At 32.6% G+C, this 23,536-nt stretch overlaps 2 protein-coding genes across 2 annotated transcripts; both read left to right on the plus strand.

Moving 5' to 3' along the window:
* The first annotated feature begins 7,342 nt into the window (after positions 1–7,342).
* LOC116012960 (replication protein A 70 kDa DNA-binding subunit A-like) lies at positions 7,343–9,557 on the plus strand. Its single transcript, XM_031252628.1, has 8 exons — positions 7,343–7,489; positions 7,618–7,903; positions 8,081–8,177; positions 8,281–8,411; positions 8,495–8,573; positions 8,653–8,785; positions 8,905–9,065; positions 9,152–9,557. The coding sequence occupies exons 1-8, from the start codon at positions 7,343–7,345 to the stop codon at positions 9,555–9,557; spliced, it is 1,440 nt and encodes a 479-aa protein (XP_031108488.1).
* A 6,385-nt stretch (positions 9,558–15,942) lies between these two features.
* LOC116012961 (protein RKD1-like) lies at positions 15,943–16,952 on the plus strand. Its single transcript, XM_031252629.1, has 3 exons — positions 15,943–16,156; positions 16,231–16,595; positions 16,656–16,952. Exons 1-3 carry the CDS (start codon positions 15,943–15,945, stop codon positions 16,950–16,952), a joined length of 876 nt encoding a protein of 291 aa, XP_031108489.1.
* Positions 16,953–23,536: the final 6,584 nt, after the last annotated feature.

Raw genomic sequence — 23,536 nt, forward strand, 5'->3', positions numbered from 1 at the left:
TTATTTTTAGCGAAGTAGAACAAGGAGTCAAGGATTGAACAAAAGGTTTGTATCTCCTCAACATTCAACTATCTTGGATTATTCAACCACAACTTGTAAATTAATCCAAATAGTAATACAAATAGAAGGGATTCACTACCTTGAATTATTCAACCATAGCTTGTGAATTAATCCAAGTAATAATAAAAAGAAAGAAATTTGAACAAGAGATTTCCACTTATTTCTCTCTTCTCTGCCGAAAATGAAGAGAAAACCATTTGTTTCTCTTCTTTCATTTCCCACGACAGCTTCTCTCTTTTTCTTCGTTAATCCCTCTATCTCTCATCTCTTTTCCTTATTTCTTCTTCTAACATAACCCATATAGATAAATATGATTGATTCTAACTAGCAAGAAAGACAATATAATAAGACAAAAAAAATTGAATGGAGTTAAGCTTTGGATATGGTGATCCGGCGTGGGAAGAACTCAAGGAAAGAGGGAGACAAAACATTCCCCATTCCAACAATTCCATCTTTCCATCCAAAATATAATAATAATGATAATAATAATAATAATAATATTTAAAAAAATAATAATACTAATAATAACAATAATAATAATAATAATAATAACAATATATTTTCACATTTTTACATTTTTTTTACCTTCAATTAAAACCTAACATTTAACAACCACAATAAGACAATAAAGCTTATGCACATAATAACGACAAGATTATCATTAATCATATGTTAAAAAAAAAGATTACGATTAATCACAACAAACCAACCATCAACAATAAGCAAATCATATTCAATCACAACAATATTCAGAACCAAATCATAACTTCATTTTGAGAGATCAAATCATAAAATCATCTCCATTAACAATAATAAAAAAAAGAGAAAATATTAATTAAACAAAATTAAATGTGTCAACTAGAGCAATAATACCTTAGTCGCGTAGAGGTTTAGAGGAAGTAGAGTACTTACTGAGTAGGCTGGTCGCTTTCGTGGTCTCACAGAGTAGGACTGGTAGAGGACTCGTTTTTCGCCACGCCCGTTGGTGATATTCGCTGATCTAGGTCTGCGTCTGTGAGAATGAGAGAACTAAATCGCACTTCTGTGAAAGCGAGATATATGCCGTGAGCGTTCATTGACCGTGAGAGTGAGAGTGAGAGAGTTAGGCTTATACGTGGAAAATTTCTTGAAATATATACAAATATGCCTATTCCTTTGGAATCACCGCCAGTGACCTTCGTTTGACCATGAAGGCGACGTCGGAGCTACGCTTGCTCGACCGGCGACACGGGCCTGACAAATTGGTGATTGTTCCGATCAACTGCTTAGTTCGGGACTTTGGCATGTGTTAACGAGAGTGTACGTTGGCGGATCGGGCCTGCCTACTCACTTTAAGCGGTGTCATCGGCGTTGAAGGATCAGTCCTGGCCTGTCTCCTATTTGGCCTTGACTCTGGATGGTTGAGGTTGTTGAAATGTCGGTACTAGGGCTTGGCAATAGCGATTAGTGTTCTTGCTTCCCACTGTCGATCCGACTGACGACCTTTCTCTCCTAGCGGTCTGCATTTTTCTCTCTCTCTCTCCTAGCGATCGGGATTTGTCTCTCTTCCTTTGCAGTTATCTGCGTTGAATGTGGATATCTATAGAAAGGATATGGCTAAAGAATGAACATGATGAAGGGCAATACTTGGTCGGGTATGGGCCATTTCTACAAGCGTTAGCCATATATTAGAATGGACATATTTTCCTCCTTGGAATAAAATCATTAGGAAAAAAATTTAATCCTCACATTATTTTTTTTCAAAAATTTTCTCACATCATTAAAACAATTAGTTGTTGTCTTATTGATATGAAGTAGTCATTTATTGTGTTTTATCACGTTTTCAGTTCTGGGACCTTTCTCTACAACTTTATTCAACGACCTGTGGTTTTTTACGTTTGACTTAGTTCAACCATGCAATCCTTTTCGAAAAGCCGTGCACGCTTTACGCCTGAAGAAATTCGTGAGCGTAAAAGAAATAAAAAAAACAATCATGGAAACAACTGTCATCACAACAACAAATTCCAAATGAAATGCAATGTTTAAACCCTCAGAACGCGTCTGAACAACCACCACGTCCTTCACCTCTGCCATGTAATACAGGTGCTGAACAACTAAATCGATATTAACAATGACTTTATAAATTTTTTTTGACACTGTACTAATTCTCGTAACTTTTTTTTCCGGGTTTATTGTACGGCGACATTATTCATCTGTGTATGTGGCATTTGGGACAATGCGCACATAAATTCACCAATTATAATCCTTTGCTTATAAATCCACATAATCTATACACAATGAATGATGAACGCCATGTCCTCACATTGTTTATTGGTTAACGCCGTGGAACAACAGAACCGTTTGTGTTGCCTGCTATTCCTGACTGTATTTATTGTGGCGCTAAACGCATCCAGTATGAGCCACCTGCTTTTTGCTGTTGCAAGGGAGAAGTTGTACTTGTATCAAACGAAATGTCTTTGGTGTTGAAAAACCTGTACACTGGAGTTGATGATGCTTCAAAGAATTTCCGTACATGTGTGAGGACTTATAACAACACATTTGCTTTTACTTCGCTTGGCATTCATCAGTATGATAAAAATCTTTGTAAGCGTAATAAAGGCATATATACGTTCAAAGTTCAAGGGCAAATGTATCATTTTATCAATGACTTATTGCCTGATGGCTGTCCGCCGCGCAATTTGCAACTCTATTTTTATGATACTGACCATGAAATTCAAAATCGAGTTGAAAGTGTTGCTAGATTGGAAGAGAACATTGTCAAAGCTTTGATAGAAGTCATGTCTTGCAATCCATATGCAACTTTCTTTAGAAGTCTTAAGGATGTTGTTCACTCTGATGACTTTAGTATTTTGTTGAACTCTTCACCTTCATTGGATCAAAGACTTTATAATTCGCCAACTGCTTCTCAAGTTGCTGCTGTATGGATTGAAGACTATGATGGAGTTGAAGATAATAGGAATATTAGGGTATATGCACATTGTGGTCGGTCACAAAATATTCAATACTATTATGGTTGTTATGATCCATTACAATACCCTTTGTTATTCCCATTTGGTGATGTTGGATGGAATGAGGGTATTCAAAAAGTCTTGCAATCGAGGAATTTACAACCTCTTGGTTATGTAAATTCTTTATCTATTAATGCAAACACTCAATTATCTGTTGATGATCTAATTCGAGCAGAGGAAGCGGTGTTTCGAGAAGGTAGGAAGCGCTCCTCAATATCGTGCAGAGAATATTATGCATACAAATTTCAAGTTCGAGCAAGTGATAATTCTCTATTATTACATACTGGAAGATTATTTCAGCAATTTATTGTTGACATATATATTAAAGTTGAAACACAAAGGCTAGATTATTTTAGGAAAAAACAACAGTTGTTTAGGTCTGAAAACTTTCAAGGCCTCGTTGATAGCGTTGGAACAGGTGCTGTGTTTGGTAATGAGGTCGGACGCAGAGTTATTTTGCCATCGTCATTCATTGGAGGTCCTAGAGATATGCGTGGTCGATATATGGATGCAATGTCCCTTGTCCAAAACTTTGGCAAACCTGATATGTTTTTAACCATGACATGTAACCCTAATTGGCCTGAAATTAAAGGGCTTTTGCAATACAATGACGACGCACAAAATAGGCCTGACTTGATTGCAAGAGTGTTCCACGCAAAAATGCAGGAACTTAAGAATGATATTACAAAGAAACAATTTTTTGGCGAAGTTGCTGCATACACTTATGTAATCGAGTTCCAAAAGAGAGGATTGCCACATGCTCATTTCCTTATTATTCTAAAAGACAAATGTCATGCAATGTCTCCTTCTTTTGTTGATAATTTTGTATCGGCAGAAATACCAGATAAACATCTTCAACCTGCGTTGTACGATCTTGTAAAAAAACATATGGTTCATGGTCCTTGTGGTTTTCTTAATCCAAATTGCCCTTGCATGACACAAATGAAATGCAAATCCGCACCTACTTGTAAAAGTAAATACCCCAAACTATTTAGCGATGCCACTGAGTTTGCTGATGACTCTTACCCTATTTATAAGAGACGCAATACACCCTTTTCGGTTCATGTTAAAGGGTTTAATCTTGATAATAGATGGATAGTGCCTTATAATCCCCAGTTATTACTTAAGTTTGATTGCCATATAAATGTGGAAGTCTGTGCCAGTATTAAGTCTGTGAAGTACATTTATAAATATATTTACAAAGGTCATGATAGAGTAAGCATGACTTTGGGTGATAACACTGATGATCGTGTGATTGATGAAATTAAAGAATACCAAAATGCAAGATGGATCTCGCCCCCTGAAGCTGCATGGCGCATATTTGGATTTGCAATTGCAGAGATGAAGCCTGCTGTTATACAGTTGCAGATACATTTAGAAAACTCACAATATATCAATTTTTATGGCCATGAAAGGATAACCTACATAGTAAGCAGAGAAGAGTCGTCTCGTACTATGTTAACTGAATTCTTTGCAATGAATCTTTCAAGTGATTTTGCAAGAACTTTGAACTTGCTTTATGTAGAATTCCCTTGCCATTTTGTTTGGTGTAAGTCAAGCAAGTCTTGGAAACCTCGAAAACAGCTTACAGTTATAGGCAGACTTGTTGCTGTTAATCCAACTGAGGGAGAACGGTATTATCTACGACTGTTATTAATGAATGTCAGGGCACCAACTTCGTTTGATTATTTAAGAACTGTCAATGGTCAAATCACTTCATCTTTTCGTGATGCTGCTGAGAAACTAGGATTACTTGCGGGAGATTTCATTATTGAAGCATCGTTGAATGAAGCAGTATTATTCCAAATGCCTTCAAGTTTGCGGACTTTTTTTTCAACGCTTCTCATCTTTTGTGATATTTCCAATCCTATTTCATTATGGATGAAATACAAAACACACATGTGTCAAGACTTATTAAGGACAGGCTTGCACACCAATGCTGAGGCTGAATCATTAGTCCTAAAGATGATTGCTAATATAGTACAACAAATGGGCAAGAAAACGAAAGACTTCTGCCTATTTGATCTATTGGAATCTTATGATTTCCCAGGACGTGTTACTAATGAGATTTTACATGAAAAGAACCTTCCAGTTTCTGAGGCAGATCTTTTAACTATTCACAAACTTAATGCTTGCCAGCGAGCAGCTTTCAAAACTATAACAGATGCTGTTTTAGGTAATAAACCTAGTGCATTTTTTGTTGATGGCCCTGGTGGTACAGGAAAAACATTCTTATATCGTTGTTTACTAGCATTTGTACGTTCTAAAGGTTTGATCGCCCTTGCAACTGCAACTTCTGGCATAGCTGCATCTATACTACCTGGCGGTCGCACAGCACATTCTCGCTTCAAGCTCCCACTAGATGGCACTGATAAGTATGTATGTAATATAGGTAAACATACTGCTGATGCGAGTTTACTTCGCCATAGTAAATTGATTCTTTGGGATGAAGCATCCATGGCACATAGGAATATAGTTGAGAGCCTTGATATAACACTTAAAGATATAATGGATTGTCAAGATTTATTTGGGGGAAAAGTCATTGTATTTGGAGGAGATTTTAGGCAGACATTACCAGTTGTAAGACATGGAAAGAAGGAAGATTTCATTGCAGCATCTTTGGTTAAGTCAACTTCTATATGGCCGCACATTTGTCGTTTGACTTTAGTTGAAAACATGCGTGCACAGGCTGATCCTACATTTGCAAGTTACTTGATGAAGATAGGTAATGGCACAGAACCTGCTATTTACCAAAACAAAATAAAAGTGCCTTCTCAATTTCTTATACAAAAATGTGGATCAAAGTCTTCGTTATATGCATTGTTTGATGCTGTGTACCCTGATTTACATTGTTTCTTCAATGACCCATACCCACTGATGGACAGAGCAATTTTGACAACAAAGAATGAATTTGTTGATGAGATTAATATGCTTTTGCTGGAAAAGTTCCCTGGTGAAAATAAAAGTTACATCAGTTATGATGAGCCACTTGATTCAAAGTACTTGCATTGCCAAGATTATTTACATACTTTATGCCCTCCTGGATTGCCTCCTCATACTTTAAGCTTGAAAAAAAATAGTCCTGTAATCTTATTAAGGAATCTAAATCCATGTGAAGGCTTATGCAATGGTACACGCCTAATATGTGATATGTTTGGGGATCATACCATAAGTTGCATTATCGCAGTGGGGGAATACAAGGGTAAGCATGTATTGATACCTAGAATACCACTTCAACCATCAAAGGATGAAAACTGTCCAATACCATTCAAAAGATGCCAATTCCCCGTAAAAAGTTGTTTTGCAATGACAATAAATAAAGCACAAGGCCAAACTCTAGATTTTGTTGGCCTTTACTTGAAGGAACCTGTTTTTAGCCATGGTCAACTATATGTCGCGATGTCTCGTGCAAAGACTGCAGCTTCTTTGAAAATCGTAATATGCAACGATTTTGATGAATCGACATGCACAAATCTTACAGAAAATGTTGTTTACGATGAAATCATCAAGTACATATTATGACGGCTTAGTTTAATTGTGCATCAATTACAAGTGAGTATAGTTTGCATTATATTATTCTATAATCAAACAATTATTATTTATTCTATCAAACACCTCACGTAATTTTCTTAGCATAGCCTTCCCGCTTACCCTTTTTTTCGACATATCCAACTTAAACTCCAAAATAAAAAATAAAAATAGTTTGCACTTTATAAATTAACATTAAATGAAGTAATAACATTACAAACATGCAAGATAAAATTATTTATAGTGTAGAAACAAATATAATTAAAAACTTAATCCAACATAGTGGTTCACTAACCTACTTAAAACTTAGTACATAACTTAAAAATTACAACAGAATGAATTACTAGCATTTTTAAAACTTAAAAACAACAATTCATATGAACTTATATTTGTATTAACTTTTTTCGTTCAACATATTTGCTTTGTTTCAGAGTTTGGATCTACTCAACCGTACAAGTTCAAATATTGTAATTTGTTGTTGCCTAGGTACTATTTATTTTGTGCATCATATATAAGATTTAGTTTAACGCTATTGTATTTTAATTACTTTAATTAAAAGATTATGCTCAATATGTTTATATATATTTTGTTCAAAGCATATATATTTACACTTATACAATAATAATAATAATAATAATAATAATAATGAATGTTAGGTTAGAAATGGCTTGTGAACATATGACTAGCTTAATGACAACAATTTTATACGCGACTAACAGTATTAAATTTCCTTAATTGTGTACAGCATGGAGGGACTAGTGTTGATACCTGATGTTACTACTGAGTTACCACGATGGCGGTGCAAAGTTGTAGTGGTAAAAAAACTTAATACACAAGAATCAAGGAGAACACCAGGAAAGAAATATAAACCCATAATATTGGAGGATGAGGCTGTAAGTTTTTAAATTGATCACAAATATTAGGCCTCGGTATTAATGTTCTAAGATGTCCCTATCTTATTTTATGTCAAATATAATTACATTTCGTTAACATATATGTACGTATTTGATACTTCTTTCAGGGTAACAAAGTGCAAGCAATGTTGTATGACAAAGACATTGATGGGACGGTTGATAAAAGACTCGAGGTGTCTTCTACATATATTATATCTAATGCATCGGTTAAAGCTGTCGTAGGTTTTACAAATTTACCTGATCCAAAGTACATGAATATTTGGAATATAACGAGGAGTACTATGATTCAAAAACTTAGTCCTGATGAGGCAATTGACATATCTGGACATGTCCAGGCTCATCTGAGCCCATTTCACCATATTTTTGACTATTTTTTATCTCGCCGACCAATAAGTAAGTCAATTCTTTATTTCATTGTCTTTTAGATTTGTTTAGTTCCTTATTATTATTATTATTGTTATTATTATTATTATTATTATTATTATTATTATTATTATTATTATTATTATATTATGGTTAACACTTGATTTATGCATCATCAATTTAGTTGCTTCTTTTGTATAACTATAGGCATTATGGCGATTGTTATATACAAGTTACCACGCCAAATTGTGGTGACCAAAAATGGCGAACAAAATGTTCATGATTTTGTTGTCATGAACGAAGAGTATAAATCTTAACCCGTTTCTTGCCTTACTTATATAACAATTATTTACTTTGTTATATGTTATCATTTTGTTTATATATTATGTTTCGAATTTCACTTATAGATTGAAGCCTATTATGCTAACACTTTGGGGAACGTTTGCTGTAAACCAAGGGGTTCAACTTGAATTACAACTTCGGCAAGGGAAATTCCCCATTATACTTGCTGAAGGATTGAACGTTAATGCATTCCAAGGTAATATTGTTATGTTCTTCCAACGAGTGCATTAAATAATTTCTACTTTTTATATTACATACTTGACATTTGTGTTTAATTAGGGTTGTCACTGAGTACACTATATAACACATCAATTGAAGTTGATCCTGTTGGCCACGTTGCAAAAGTCCTTAATGATTGGTATTTTTTAATTCCTTGTCACTTATGTAGAATATACCAGTTATTTGACCATGATAATAGTGATTGGTTATTCTTATAGGAAGGACAAAAACTCTGAACTCATCTACAAGGAAATTGTAGATAAGACTTACCTTGATTCATTGCTTGCATTGGGAGACCCTATAAGGCAACGAAAAACATGCCTTTCATCTGTTGAAACTGGATTTGAACAAGTTAGTAAACATTTCATTTCAACTGTATGTCGAATGTCAAATCGCCTTTTACATTTAACCATCAATCTATTTACTTTTAAAGCTTTTGACCTACTTTTGTGGCTCTGCATTACATTTAGAAACCAATTGCATGGGTGAGAGGCAAAATTAGATTGCTTAAGCGTGATGGTTTCGACTACTACGTTGGTTGCAATTACTGCAACAAAATAGTCCACTCAACTGAAGGCTTACAACTCCAATGCATGAACTGTGGACAAACTGATGGCATCACTGTCAAAAGGTATCAAAATATATATCTTCGTTGTTTCCTTAATACTTAAAATTCTAATATAGCATGACTTATATTATGTTTTTGTTGATATACAGGTATAAGGTGGACATAGAAATATTTGATAACGTTGGAAGTGTACGCGCAACAATGTTTAATCATGAGGTGCACCGACTATTGTTACTGACGTCGTCCAACATACCTACCTGCGAAAACGATGGTGCTATGCTCCAACAAACACTCGATAATCTTGGGCTTGTGTTTGCTCTCAAGAAAAACACCATATTCAGTGAACAAAGCACAAATTATACAGTAGCGTGTCTGTGCAACGATGTACAGCTAGACTTAGCTGACTCAAACGATGGTTTGTTTAGGCAATCGTTGATGCTAGGAAATCCCACGAAAAGAAGGCTTGATTTTAGCCAATTATCGGGAGACAGTGTAGACGATTCGCAAGCAAGCAGTCCACCAAATGATAAAGGGAAAAAGCCTAAAATTGGTTGAGCCAATGAATACTATGCATATTATGTACCTAGAAAATAATGTTGAATTTTTAAAGGGTTTCGAAAACATGTGGTAACAGTTTAGTTAAGCCATATTTCCGCCATTCCTAACAAACTATTTGTATTTTCGTATTCCATTTCAAAGTGTTTTTCGACATCAATAACTTATCGATCATTTAAACTTGCAACAAACAACTTTTTTTTTGTTTAAATTGAAACTTTATTTATTCTACAAAATTTACAATCTATATCAAGTGGTGCATGATATAGATATTTTTAAAGTTATATGCTTCAAAGAAGAAAATATTAAAAAAACAAAATATGCTTACACATAATTTTAAAATGGTTCTGATAATTATTACGTAAAATATTAAAGTAACCATATATACAGTTTTTTTTTGTCCCATAAATTAAAACTGGAACCCTTAATTACAAGCAAATGTTAAAGTAACAACATATTGAAAAAAAACGGGAAAATATGTTTATACATAATAAACTGTTGGCATTTTTCGAGAAAGGGAGGACAAACCAAGAAAACATAAGCCCATGAATAAGAAATTAAAGTTTCATTGGGTTAAATTAGTTAATTTGTTACATATTAATGGTACACATACTATCAAATTTATACACATCGTAATTTTTTTAAAAAAAATATATGCTCGTTATATTTCAGTCCTTTGTGAAATCCATATGAACAGTAAAACTTTGTAAACATTTGCACATAATATTACTTCTAATTCCCTCCCTTCACCTAAAATCGTTAATCCATACACAAACAAACTAATTTAGATTGGTCAAAAAATAGAATTATATAGAGTATAATTGCATGATAATTATAAATTTATGTTGTATTATTGGAATCTGGAAAATCATTCTGTACAAACTCTAACACTTCATCTATTTCTTCAGGCATTAATTCGGAAATATCAGGAAATGTATGACTTTGCAACGAACTCTTATGAATTGTTGAATTAAAGTATGACAAGTTTCTATACCTTTTTTTTTTTGAGCTATTCCTGTCACATTTGTTTCTAAGTCTTATTGTTGTCTCACCCAACTCAACATTTGGGTTTTGTATTATCAATTTTTTCTTATCTTCCAACTCTTCAATCACTCTTTTTAGCTCGCTTTCGTCTTGGATTCCGCCAAATTCCTACAAAATAATTTGTTATTTCTCCTTAAATAATATAAGGCTGATAAATAAGCATTACTTAATTACCTTGACGTTTTTTAATAACCTCTCCAAACTCACGAGTTTTCGTTGAGGCCAGAACAAAATTCCTAATTCTTTATACCTTTTCTTTAAAATTGCTCGACCAACATGTAGTTCATCTGCAGCTTGATCAACGGTCATATAAAAATATTTAGAAAGCAATTCTAAAGTTAATGTATTAGGGTCACGATAAGTTTTTTTTGTCCTTTTTCTTCTAATAAAGATATTTAGATTTAAATTTGGTAAATCTATCTTTGCAGCTGTATTATCTTCCTCGACAATTAAATCAACACTATCAAATACATCAACAGGATTTGTAGCTAAAACACCTGCATTTACAAACAACTTGTTAAAAACTATTAATTATTAAAACAAGAGTTACCTACAAAATGTTAAAACCTTACCAATAGTTTCAGTACATTGTGGTTGAGTACTGACATTATTTCCACCTGGAAGAAGATCTCTACTTAGAAGAGGTTCACTATCCCTTAGTGGTGATAGATATACCTCATCCCAAAATGAATTGTTACCATCAGAAGAACAATCATTTTGTTGAAGCTGATATGAGCAAGTAGCAATATTTGCCATTTGTGAAATGCATGCACTAAATGTTTCAGGGATTAATAATTTCTAAAAGTGTGAATAAGTGTTAAGAAGAGTCTAAGACCAACAAAACCACTAATTTATAGCAAAGGACAACAGTTTGTGCAAACAGTAAGAAATACTTTTTTAAGTCTTTTTTTCAACGAGGGCAGTTTTTTTGTCAAATGATAATAGTTATGTAGCCGACACTGTTAAAAACATTTGCGCTTTTCAATTAATTTTTGATGACAACTGTAAAGACATCTGACATTTGTACCAATTTTTTAATTTCCTTTGTAATTACTTGCTTGGCATTTGTAGGCAACATGGCATATATAAAACTTAATAATGCTTTTGCTTATCAATGTTCAATTTCATCCGCTGCTTCATTTATGGGCAAATGAAAATAACTTGCTATCATTTCCTTACTTACCGTTTTATAATTACAACGAGTTATTTTTAACCAATTCTTCTGCAACAAGTTCAATATCATTATGCAATATTGGGGGGCGAAAGCTCAGCTTTTGCAACAAGTTATGCTTAAATCATAGGTCCAATAAATGTTATAAGTTTAAAACAAGTTGTATTTCAAAGCTAATATATTCACATTTATCAAGACAAAAATAATAATAATAACGACTTTTAGGTTAGAGATGGGCATTAGGCAGAAAATTAGCTTTATTAAAAGAATTTCCTATGCGCCTTAAATTGTTCCCCCTTTTTTTAAAAAAATTGTGTATAGCATGAAAGTTTTAGCTTTAATACCTTATGTTACTGCTGAGTCAAAAGAATGTACATGCAAGGATACAGTGGTACAAAAACGTAATACACGATAATGAAAGAACATTCCAGGGAAGAAATATAAACCTATAATATTGCATGATGTTATTGTAAGTTTTTAAATTGATCGCAAATATTAAGCCTCGGTGTTATCGTTTAAAGATGACCATATCTTATTTTATGTCAAATATAATTAAATTTGGTTCACATATATGTATCTATTTGTTACATTTTCCAAGGTAAAAAAGTGCAAGCCATGTCGTACGACAATGACATTTGTTATATACATTTATGGAATATATTATGCGTTGTAAATGATTACAATTTTATCTTATGGCTATGAATGACCTCTCAATGAGCAGTAGCCTAACTTTGGCATCTACAACCTCTTTATTAAAGAGTTTACAAAATTTATTGATATTTAGAAAAATACTTATTATTCAAAAATATTATCAAAAGCCATCAAGCAAAAGTTTAAACGATTCGTCTTCTTCTGTCGCAAGTGAAGGTCGATCAACAGTTAACGGCAAGGCAGGATCAACAATTAATGGAGGAATATGAAGGGGATGTATAGGAAGGGTGGGAGAATGAAGAAGACTCATCATCTCCCTATACTTTATCTTTCTGGTACATGAATCCCTGAGCCTAATATCTGCTGGATTCAACTTCAAATTCGGATCGCTTAGCAACATTTCCCTTCTACTTTTTAGTTCCTTCATTGCTTCCTTTATGTCATGGTCATTTTCGATGTTACTAAATACCTGTAAAACATTATATTAACATTCACCTTATAATGATACAACTTTGGAAAAATAAAAAAAACTACCTGAGCTTTTCCTGATAGCTTTTCCAAGCTCACTAACTGTCGATATGGCCATTTAAAGATTCCTAATTCTCTACACCTTTCCTTCAAAATCGTATACCCAACTCTCAGTTCCTTGGCGGCTCGATATATAGGCAGATGGAAATATTTGGAAATCATTTCCTTGGTTATTGTGGATGAATCACGAAAAGTTCTTCGCGTATTCTTCCGCTGCCTATGTGCAAGAGTTTCAATCATACTCCTTTCTACAACTACAGAATCTGTAGTCATATTCCCTCCTACACTTGCGTTACTTGCAACTGGAAATGTATTTTCCTGTACAAGTATACCACTTGTTGATGCCATAAGATTTTCGTCCGTACTTAAGTGGTTCATGGCTGCAACAAAGATGAAAAAATATATTACGTCATCGCCATTGCATATCAAGAAAAAAACATATGATTACCAGTAGCCTCAAGTAGTCCTCCCATATTATGCTCAATACCCCAAAATGGATCAAAGGGTATGTTCGGTAACAATCCATTACCAAAAGTTGATATCCCATGTTGTTGATCCCATAAAGGATATTTGCTAATATCGGAAGATGTACAAGAAATTTGGCTTGGAAAAAATGAGGCAGGAGCAGCATCAGCAACATCAACCAATAAAGGATATCCGATAACATCGGAAAATGGATAAGAAATGTGGTTTAGTAAAGATGAGGAAGGCGTAGGGTCGACCAACTCATCACAAAAGGAATACTCCGTAATATCGAAAGATGGGTCAACAATTTTGTTTGGAAAAGATGAGGAAGAAGCTGGGTATGCCGTATCATCCCATAAGGAATACCTAGCAATATCATAAGTGGTGTAGGAAAATTGGTCTGGAAAATAAGCTTGGTTCGCCATTTTTTTTAAAAATGACGTTCAAAAACAAAGAGAGAATAGAAAAAGATAATTCAGTGACAAAGAATAAGGTAAAACACCATTGAGGATAGTAAATGATGGAGATTCTGAGATTTGAAATAGCAAACATACCTTTCAATGATGTCAGATATTAAGCTTGTCAAAAAACAAACAGCTCACGATCGAAAGTAATTGGTCGCATCTGAATCGTAAAAAAAAAAAAACAGTACACTTGACAATCGTGCCAAATTTTAAATCAATTATGTCGGCTAATTGTCCAAGTGTGACAAAAGTAAAACAGTTAAAAAGTTATTATATGTAAATATAGTCCAACCATGAAGTGCTTATGTGAGGTTGTCACAAGCGCAATAGTTCTTTGTCGGATGTCATTAATCATGCTAAATTTATCCCCAAAAAAAAAATATTCACACGCGAATTTCAAAAGTAAAATGGAATCCTAAAACCATTTGGTTGATAGATCATTTGTTTGGTTTTCAGCCGAATATAGGAAATAAAGAGATGTTATGATTATAATTTCTTTCTATGCCTGATTGAAGATTAGGATCCTTTAACATTTGCTCCCTTTGATTTTCTAGCTCATTTATAATTTCTCTATGATCAGTATTCCCTTCGACATTTTTTGCTAATCGCTCCAAGGTACGCAGCTTCTTATATGGCAATTCATCAATTCCAACCTTCTTACATATCTTCTTCAAAGAAGCTTTCTTAATCTTTAACTCTTTTACCGCTTGATTCATAGGCAGATGGAAGTATTTAGAAACCATTTCGAAATTCCAAAGTCCTTTGGATGGTCTGGTATCATTCCCTATAACTACGATTGAAATTTCTTCGACATTTACAGCTTTAGTAGTTTCAACATCTGCAACAAATATATATATATATATATACACACATACATATATATATACACATACATATATATTATGAATACAACTACAGATAAAGATGAACAATAATTACATCTTTATCTGTAGTTGTATACACACATATATATTATGAATACTACTACAGATAAAGATGAACAATAATTACATCATTATCTGTAGTTGTATTCATAATATATATATATATATATATATATATATATATATATATATATATATATATTATGAATACAACTATAGATATATATTCATAATATATCTGTATTCACTATTGTTAATTTTAAATTTGCTACATCTATCTTTGCAGGTTTATTATTTTCCTCCACAAATAAATCAACGCTATCAAATACATCAAGCTCATTTGTCGGTAAAACACCTGCATTTGCAAACAACTTTTTCAAATAACTATTACTTATTACAACCAGAAATTCAAAACAAATGTTAGAACTTTACCAATAGTTTCATTACATTGTTGTTGAGTACTGGCATTATTTCCGCCTCCATAAAAATCTCTACTTAAAAGACAGTCAATATCCCTTAGTGGTGATAAGTGTATCTCATCCCAAAATGAATTGTTACCACCCAAAGAACAATCATTTTGTTCAAACTGATATAAGCAAGGAAACAAGTTTTGCATTTCTGAAAAGTATGTGGTTAATGTTTAAGTGATTGATAATTTCTAAGGGCTAAAAGATTAAGGATGTGAATAAGTGTTAAGAACGAACAAAAGCATGAATTTATTGCGACGTTCGACAACAATTTAAAAAGTGGTTAATACTTGTTAAGTTTTTTTTTCCAAGAGCAAATTTTTTTGTCAAAGGAAAATATTGAATTAAAAAACTGTTTAAAACTTTTGGGCATTTCAATGAATTTATGCTGAAAATTTTTCAAACGATCTCACTTTTTACCTTTTTACTATTTCACTTTTGACAATTTTTGTGTTGTCGGCCAATATGCTGTTACCTTTTGATAAAACGAATAACATCAATGACTCTCAACCATGCACTATTTTCTTTTTCCAAAATTTGATACGGAGTATCTTATATCATTGGAATGTGTGTTTGACGTTTTAAATCTAGAGAGCTCCATTTTCTTTAAACCAATCAAGCAGCTATCCTCTTCTTTTACTTCTGAATAAATAATTACTTGCATATTTTCTTCACTTTTAAGAGTTATCTTTTACTTTCTTCTATCAAAAGATGGCAAATCATGTTTCCTCCTCCTCTGCATTCACTAATCAACTTGGCTACCCTTCCTCAGATGCTTCAGAATATCCGTTTTGGGATGCACAATGTGAACAATTCTCATTGACTTATTTCAGTGCAAAAAATAATGATGAACCCTTGCTAAACATGGACTTTGATCCATTTTGGAACTTTGAACGTAATCTGGAACGTCTAATCGAGGCCACCGGTAAGCGACCTACTTTAATTTTGTACATTCACATGTGATGATTTAATATATATTTCTTATTGTCAATGTTGCAGCCTTGAATCCACTAGGTATGGATGAGGTTCTTCTTCCCTCTGCAAGTGTTATACCTATACAATGGGATATCACCCCGACTTCGAACGCCGTAGCTGTTAACCAGGACACAAGTACTGGTACAAAGGAGAGCATGATAGAGAAAATAGTGCGTAGACAGTCCAAGAGGACGCAAAAAACTTTTCGTGATCCTTCAACAATAAGCAAGGCAATGCTTTCTAATTATTTCCATATGCCCATTTATAAAGCCGCTAAGGAACTAAGAGTTGAGTACAGAATCTTGAAAAGAAGGTGTGAGGAATTAGGAATCTTCAGATGGCCTCATCGACAATTAGTCAGCTTACAAAAATTATCCGAAAATGTTAAGGTAAATTTTTTTTATTACACTTTAACATCATTCGATCAGTATTAATCAACCGTTATACAGGAATTGGGTAGCATTGAAGATGACCCTGAACTGAGAGAAGTACTCAAAGAAATAAAAGATAGAAGAGAAATGATGCTAACAAATCCACATTTGAAATTGCATCCAGCCGAAATAAAGCTTAGAGATGCATGTACCAGAAAGAAAAGGCATAGAGAAATGATGAGTTTTATTTCTCCTTGTACCCTTCCTGTTCCTTCATTTGTGGTTGATCATATTCTTCCTTTAACTGTGGATCCACCTTCACGAGCGATGGAAGAAAATGAATCGTTTCAGCTTTTGCTTGATGGCTTCCAATAACATTTTTTTTATAATATCAATTCTCTAAGAAATTTTAATATTATCAATTTTGTAAAAAATACCATGCAAAATATATTGCCCAAATGCATGTATGAATGTATAATAATGCAAATATGTCTATATAAATGTATGAAAATTTTTTTTAATGCATATCTATCTTATCTTAATACCCAATTGTCATTTTTAAACTAAACCCTAGCTCCAACGAACAAAGTGGTTTGCTCCCGAACTTGCGGTTTTAGATTTATCATATCCACTAAACAAAAATAAAATATGTTCTCAATTTACCAATCACATGCACCATATTCATCAAAAGTGACATAAGGACTTACAATATTTTATTGTCATAATAAGTTTATGTGAGGTGCTTATGTGAGGTTGTGAGTTGTGACAAGCGCAATAGTTCTTTGTAAGATGTCACTAATCATACTAAATTTATCCCAAAAAAATAGAACTTTTACACACGAAGTTCAAAACTAACCTGGAATTCTAAAAGAATTTGGTTGATAGATCATTTGTTTGGTTTTCAGCCAAATATAGGAAATAAAGAGATGTTATGATTATAATTTACTTCAATTTTTTCAAATACTTAAAACTGTAGTTCATAAGGAAGAAGGTAAACATATACTTTACGTACATACCGCATCTATAGCTAAGGTTATCTCCTTCCATTTCTTAGTGGATGGTTTATACACCACCCTTGGTGGTTAATATGAATTCTCTATTTCTCAAGTTTTTAACATATCTATATCACTCCGATAATGGATATTATTCCTCACCTAATTTCATTCTTACCTCACCTTTGATGGTTATTTTTTTTTACATTTGAATTATTTGTTATTGAATTTTCAAGAGTTTGCACTATAAAACAGGAAATATTTTCATTATTAAAATAATATTAAGTGCAGGAAAGCTACATTTTATCTTCATTCTTAGTTTTTGGGAGAGGATTACCAGAAACATAACATGAGCTCGCAAGAGGAGCATAGTAAGAAAGTTCCGTCAAATTTCGATACTTTCTCTTCTTAAAGTATGAAACTTCAAGTTTATTTCTTTCTATGCCTGATTGAAGATTAGGATCCTTTAACATTTGCTCCCTTTGATTTTCTAGCTCATTTATAATTTCTCTATGATCAGTATTCCCTTGGACATTTTTTGCTAATCGCTCCAAGGTACGCAACTTCTTATATGGCCATTGATTAATTCCAACCTTCTTACATATCTTCTTCAAAGAAGCTTCCTTAATCTTTAACTCTTTCACCGCTTGATTCATAGGCATATGGAAGTATTTAGAAACCATTTCGAAATTCCAAAGTCGTTTGGATGGTCTGCTATCATTCCCTATAACTACGGTTGAAATTTCTTCGACATTTACAGCTTCAGTAGTTGCAACATCTGCAACAAATCAATAAATAAATAAATAAATAAATAAATAAATAAATATATATATATATATATATATATATATATATATATATATATATATATTATGAATACAACTACATATAAAGATGTCATTATTGTTCATTTTAAGAAAGTAAAATCCTTTACCAGCAATTAAATTGAATCGTTCTGCTTCAGGTTTGAAATCCCATAAGCCATCAAACTCTGTATAAAAAAAATGTGTTAATACATTAAATGTATAAGGGTATAAGTAATTACACGTTTTACCTTTACCAATCTCTGAGAATTGTTTTGCAAAGCCAATAGTTTTATTTGTAGGCATCAATGGAAGTGCCTCATACTGGTAATCCCAGATATAATGCTCTGAGTAATCACTACAAGGGCATTCAACCTGATTAGGAGAAGATGAAGAAAAGGCATAATGTGCCATTCTGCAGGTATATTACTTTAACAACGAAGAAGGAACATAGGATAATACAATCGATAGTTTAGAAAATGCAAGGTTGGAGGCAGTCATTTGCTTTATTTAATAAGGAAGGAATGGAGCATAACAACTGGCAATTTCAAATTATACGCGTATCCCGAGGATTCACATGCAACAACAAAAGTCAAAAGAACAGTTCACAAAACTTTTATAAATTTTTTTTTTTTTCAGTTTTTTTTGTGGAATAGAACTATTATGAAAAATTTTGAGTTTGGCATAACTTTTTTTTAGATTAAGATTGACAAGAATTTATATGCATGTATAAGTCTTCATTTGAAATTGTTTATGTTTTAATGAATGCAACAATGTATTTTTTTTACATTATATTAGCTATTTGTCCATTTATTTGAATCTAAAATAGTAGTAGCAAATAGCAGAAGTTTACATTCATTGTTGTACTCATGTTTGAAATCACAGATTTATGATTCAATTATAACATCATTTAAAATATGAAATATTGCAATGAGTATTTTAGAAATTACAATTTCATACTTTACATGATAATTGTTATGTGATAATTATTTTTGTGTCACAGTTTGCTCTATAATTATGTGAATCATCGGTAAAGTATTTTTCAGATAATAAATATGTGTTATAGGTCCTAAATGTTAGATTTTCCCACTAAACTCATTTTCGATATGTTTATCAAAATTATGGGATAAATATATAATTATGTCCAATTTGCTAAATACTATGTGAAAGAAATAAAGTATAAGCCAAAATATATAAACTGATGCATAATTTTAAGGGTTATGTACTTGATAGAACCAAACGATAAAAGTATGGAGTATTGATTCAGAATATATTTTTATTCATCGTTATGCAAAAAATCAAGTACCTCATCTATTTGCTGAGGATTTAATTCTAGATTATCAAAAAATTGAGGAACATGTAATGAACTCTCAGGTTGGGTTACAGGAAGGTAATAAGAAGAAGAACGTTTACATTTATTGCATTTTTTCCTATACGAAATATTACTATTAATAGTAACTCTAAGTTTATTAGTTGCCTTATCCAATTTCATTGTTGGATTATCAAGCAACATTTTCTTCTTATTTTCCAAATCACTCTTTATCCTTTCAACCTCCGCTTCATCCTGAATATTCCCAAATTCCTACAAAAAGGAAATTGTTATCTCTCATTCAAAAATATCAATTACTAAGTTGATAAATAAACTGCAAATACCTGGATATTTTTTACCATCCTTTCCAAAGTCAAGAATTTCCGGTTAGGCCATTCGGAAATTCCTAATTTCCTACATACCCTCCTTAAAGTAGATGAGCTAATCAATAATTTCTTTGCAGCGTCAGCTTGTTGCAGATGTAAATACTGAAGCATCTCTTCTTTAGTTATTGTGTTGGGATTACGAAAGGAATTTTTAATCCTATTTTTCCCAAGTAAGACATCATTACTAATACTTCCTACAGCTATCCCAGAAGTGGCATTATTCTCCTCCATAAATGCAATATTATTCTGATTTTTAGCCACAACGTTCGTAGCTAGATCACCTTAATAAGAAGTTACCCATTAAAACAATATATATCACAAGAAGTAAAGTTTATGAAAAAGTGTAACACTTACCAACAACTTCGTTGAACTCTAATTGTAAATCCACTATATCTTGAACATAGGCTAAATCCATACTCGTTTGAGATACATTAGTCCTCAATGGTGATATTTGAAAATAATTCCAAAATGAATGATCATCGGTTGAGTCATTTTTGTGAGGAAGAGAGGAAGTAGAATGACTTGCCATTATGAAAAATCATAAACAAAAAGATAAAACTAAGAAGAGAACTTATAATAAAAATGTTGAAAATATAAAAAAGATGTGAACAACAATTTAATAAACTGAAGAAAATATACCCCAAATGGAGCATCCTCATCAACCGACGGCTACTGTATATGGTAAAATGACATCTATTGTTCGAAAGGACAGCTACGTTGACAATTTGCACTACTGTTTCCAAAAAAATCTACTGTTTTATACAACTTCTGCACATTAAATTTTCTTGATTGGCACACCAATTTCCCTCGAAATAATCAAAAGTCTTCAATAGTCTCACATGATGTTTAATTAAACTGTTAAACTTTTATATAAATTAATGATTTGATTGGCATTAAAATCTTCTTAAGTGTAACTCACATTGTTTGTTGTTTTGTCTTTGTTCTTAGATTTATCACTTTATTAAACTTGTAACACTTTTTAGATATGGCAAATATTTAACTTTGTAATACACGGAATATAATATACCATAATGCTAAATAATCATTTACTCCATATGTTTATCTTGACAAAGACATATAAATTAAAGTTTAGACACATAAATGATTTATTACCATAAGATACCCACTCAAGGTAATAGCTAAAAATTGTTTATGTTTATAAATGTCTATTGTACTCATATATTTGCATCATTGAATGACAATAAATGATTGATAAATATTTGTCATCGTTATCACTTAAAATTATTACTTCCACTAACTCTATTATCACTTAAATTAGGGATCCAATTACCACATTACCTATCATTAGTAATTATTGAAAATATGAAAAAAAAAATAGTTAAAATCCACTAACTCCATTATCACCTTAAACAAGAGTGGTTGAGTGTCTTTTTGTGACTGCTGAATAAAAAAAACATGAGTGGCTGAGTATATTTTTTTTGTAGTGCTTAAGACAAAAAAAAAAAATAAGATTGGCTGCTTTCCTATTTCGTGATTGATGCTCAACCTTGTCCTTTGCTGAAAAAAAAAAAAAGTTTATTGCTTTTTTGTGGAAAGGCGTCCAACCCTGTTACCTGGTTAAGGAAACAAAATGGACTACGATACTTGATTTTCTCTTATCTCTGCACCATCTGGTTTTGCTGATGTTTTCATGCTTTATAATGTAAGTTGTTTTACAATTAAATGTTATGAGTTGATTATAAAGCAAAATCTCATAACTCTCCATTTTCTTTGGTTTTTTCAGCTGGCCTTGTCCACCTCCACCAAAACTGTAAGCAACACCAGTTGAGCATTACTACCAATTCAACCAATTCTGATACTTGTTAACTCTAACGACTTCCTAAACTGTAGGTATAAAATACATCATTATATTACTTTTTATTCTTTTATTCTTACTAATCATTAATTATAACTGGCAAATTTACAAACTTTCAAACTGTATATATAGACTTCATTATAGTTACTATAACTTCTGCGTTCTAAATTTTTAGGGTAAAAGTATTCACATAGTATCGTATACTTGTAATTGTTTCTAGCACTCATGGCTTCTATGAACATTCTCTTACGTTATATTTCTCCAACGAACACAACGGAATCGATACACGTCAAGTTCATACAAATGTTGTACCTCGTCGACACAAATTACTCTGAACCTGATTCTTTACAATACATCTTCCACGATGAAGAGGTAATTCACTTGTAACATTGTGTTTTATTAAACTCTTTCTTATTGCATATAGATTCTGTTAAAGGTGTTAACTGCATTTACACAACAGGGCACCTTTATTAACATCCATATTCCGAATGAATGTGTTCGAAAGTATGCGAAGAAATTTAAAGAGGGCCGAGTTTATCGCATAAAAAAATTTGTGGTGACGACTAATGTGCACAAACACAAGACAACCAATCACAAGTACATGTTAAACTTGTCTTTGAGAACACTTGTCAGAGAATTAGATGCTGCGAATTTCCCCACTTTTACGTATCCATTAAGCGGTGAGCTATCTTTAACATAAAATTTCATTCTTATAACCTGACAATCCTAAGTGAGTTACTTCTTCTTATTTAAATATCTTTTAGTAACACAAACTCGACCATTATTATGTAGTATCAACACAATTGAGCAAATGATTATGTTACTACATATTTTATTGTCAAACAAATAGAATTTATTTATAATTAAATGCCTTAAACAATTTTGTTTCTATTTTCCCTGCTTACAGAGCCTCAAAGCACAAGTATGACTTCAACTAATGAAAAGACACTACAGGACTTAAGCAATGCTCTCATGCATATTGTCTCAATTAAAGATATCTACGAAAAAGGAAAAGTAAGTTGCATTGGGTTGAAAAATAGGACCACTTTATCATAATCTCGTGATATTTACATTCAAATAGCGCACTCTAGAACATATTTTTTAATGTGTTAGCATGAATATAAATTTAATAAAACTTTGTTTATAATTGTAAGGCTGGTGAATTTTGGATTGGTGGAAAAATTGTTGCAGTAGAGAACTCTTACAACTGGTTTGCTCTGTGCTGCCAAGCAAACGATTGTAATAGTCGACTCATTCCCCTTCCTTCTGGTGAATATGAGTGCAAAAAATGTTTGACAAATTGGACAAAGGGCATCGACAAGTACAATTTAAAGCTTCAAGTAGAAGATGCCAATGGAAATGCAAAATTGAAATTGGTGGACAAAGACTGCATCCAACTGATTGGCAGAACAGCATCAGACCTCCGAGCAAAGCATAAGCGCATAACCCCTCAACTGCCAAAAGAAATACAATCATTGGTTGGACTTGGCATGTTATTTATGGTTGAGGTGAAAAGGGAACAATTGGAAAACAGATACGCTCCCTTCTTCGTAACAAAGATAATAAATAATCAAACATTAGTCAGCCTTTACTGTCCTGAGGTTATAAAAAAAAAAACAAAACAATTGGTATCTTGAACCAGAAGGAGACATT

This window comes from Ipomoea triloba, chromosome 3 (genome assembly GCF_003576645.1).
Source record: "Ipomoea triloba cultivar NCNSP0323 chromosome 3, ASM357664v1".
Lineage (NCBI taxonomy): Eukaryota > Viridiplantae > Streptophyta > Magnoliopsida > Solanales > Convolvulaceae > Ipomoea > Ipomoea triloba.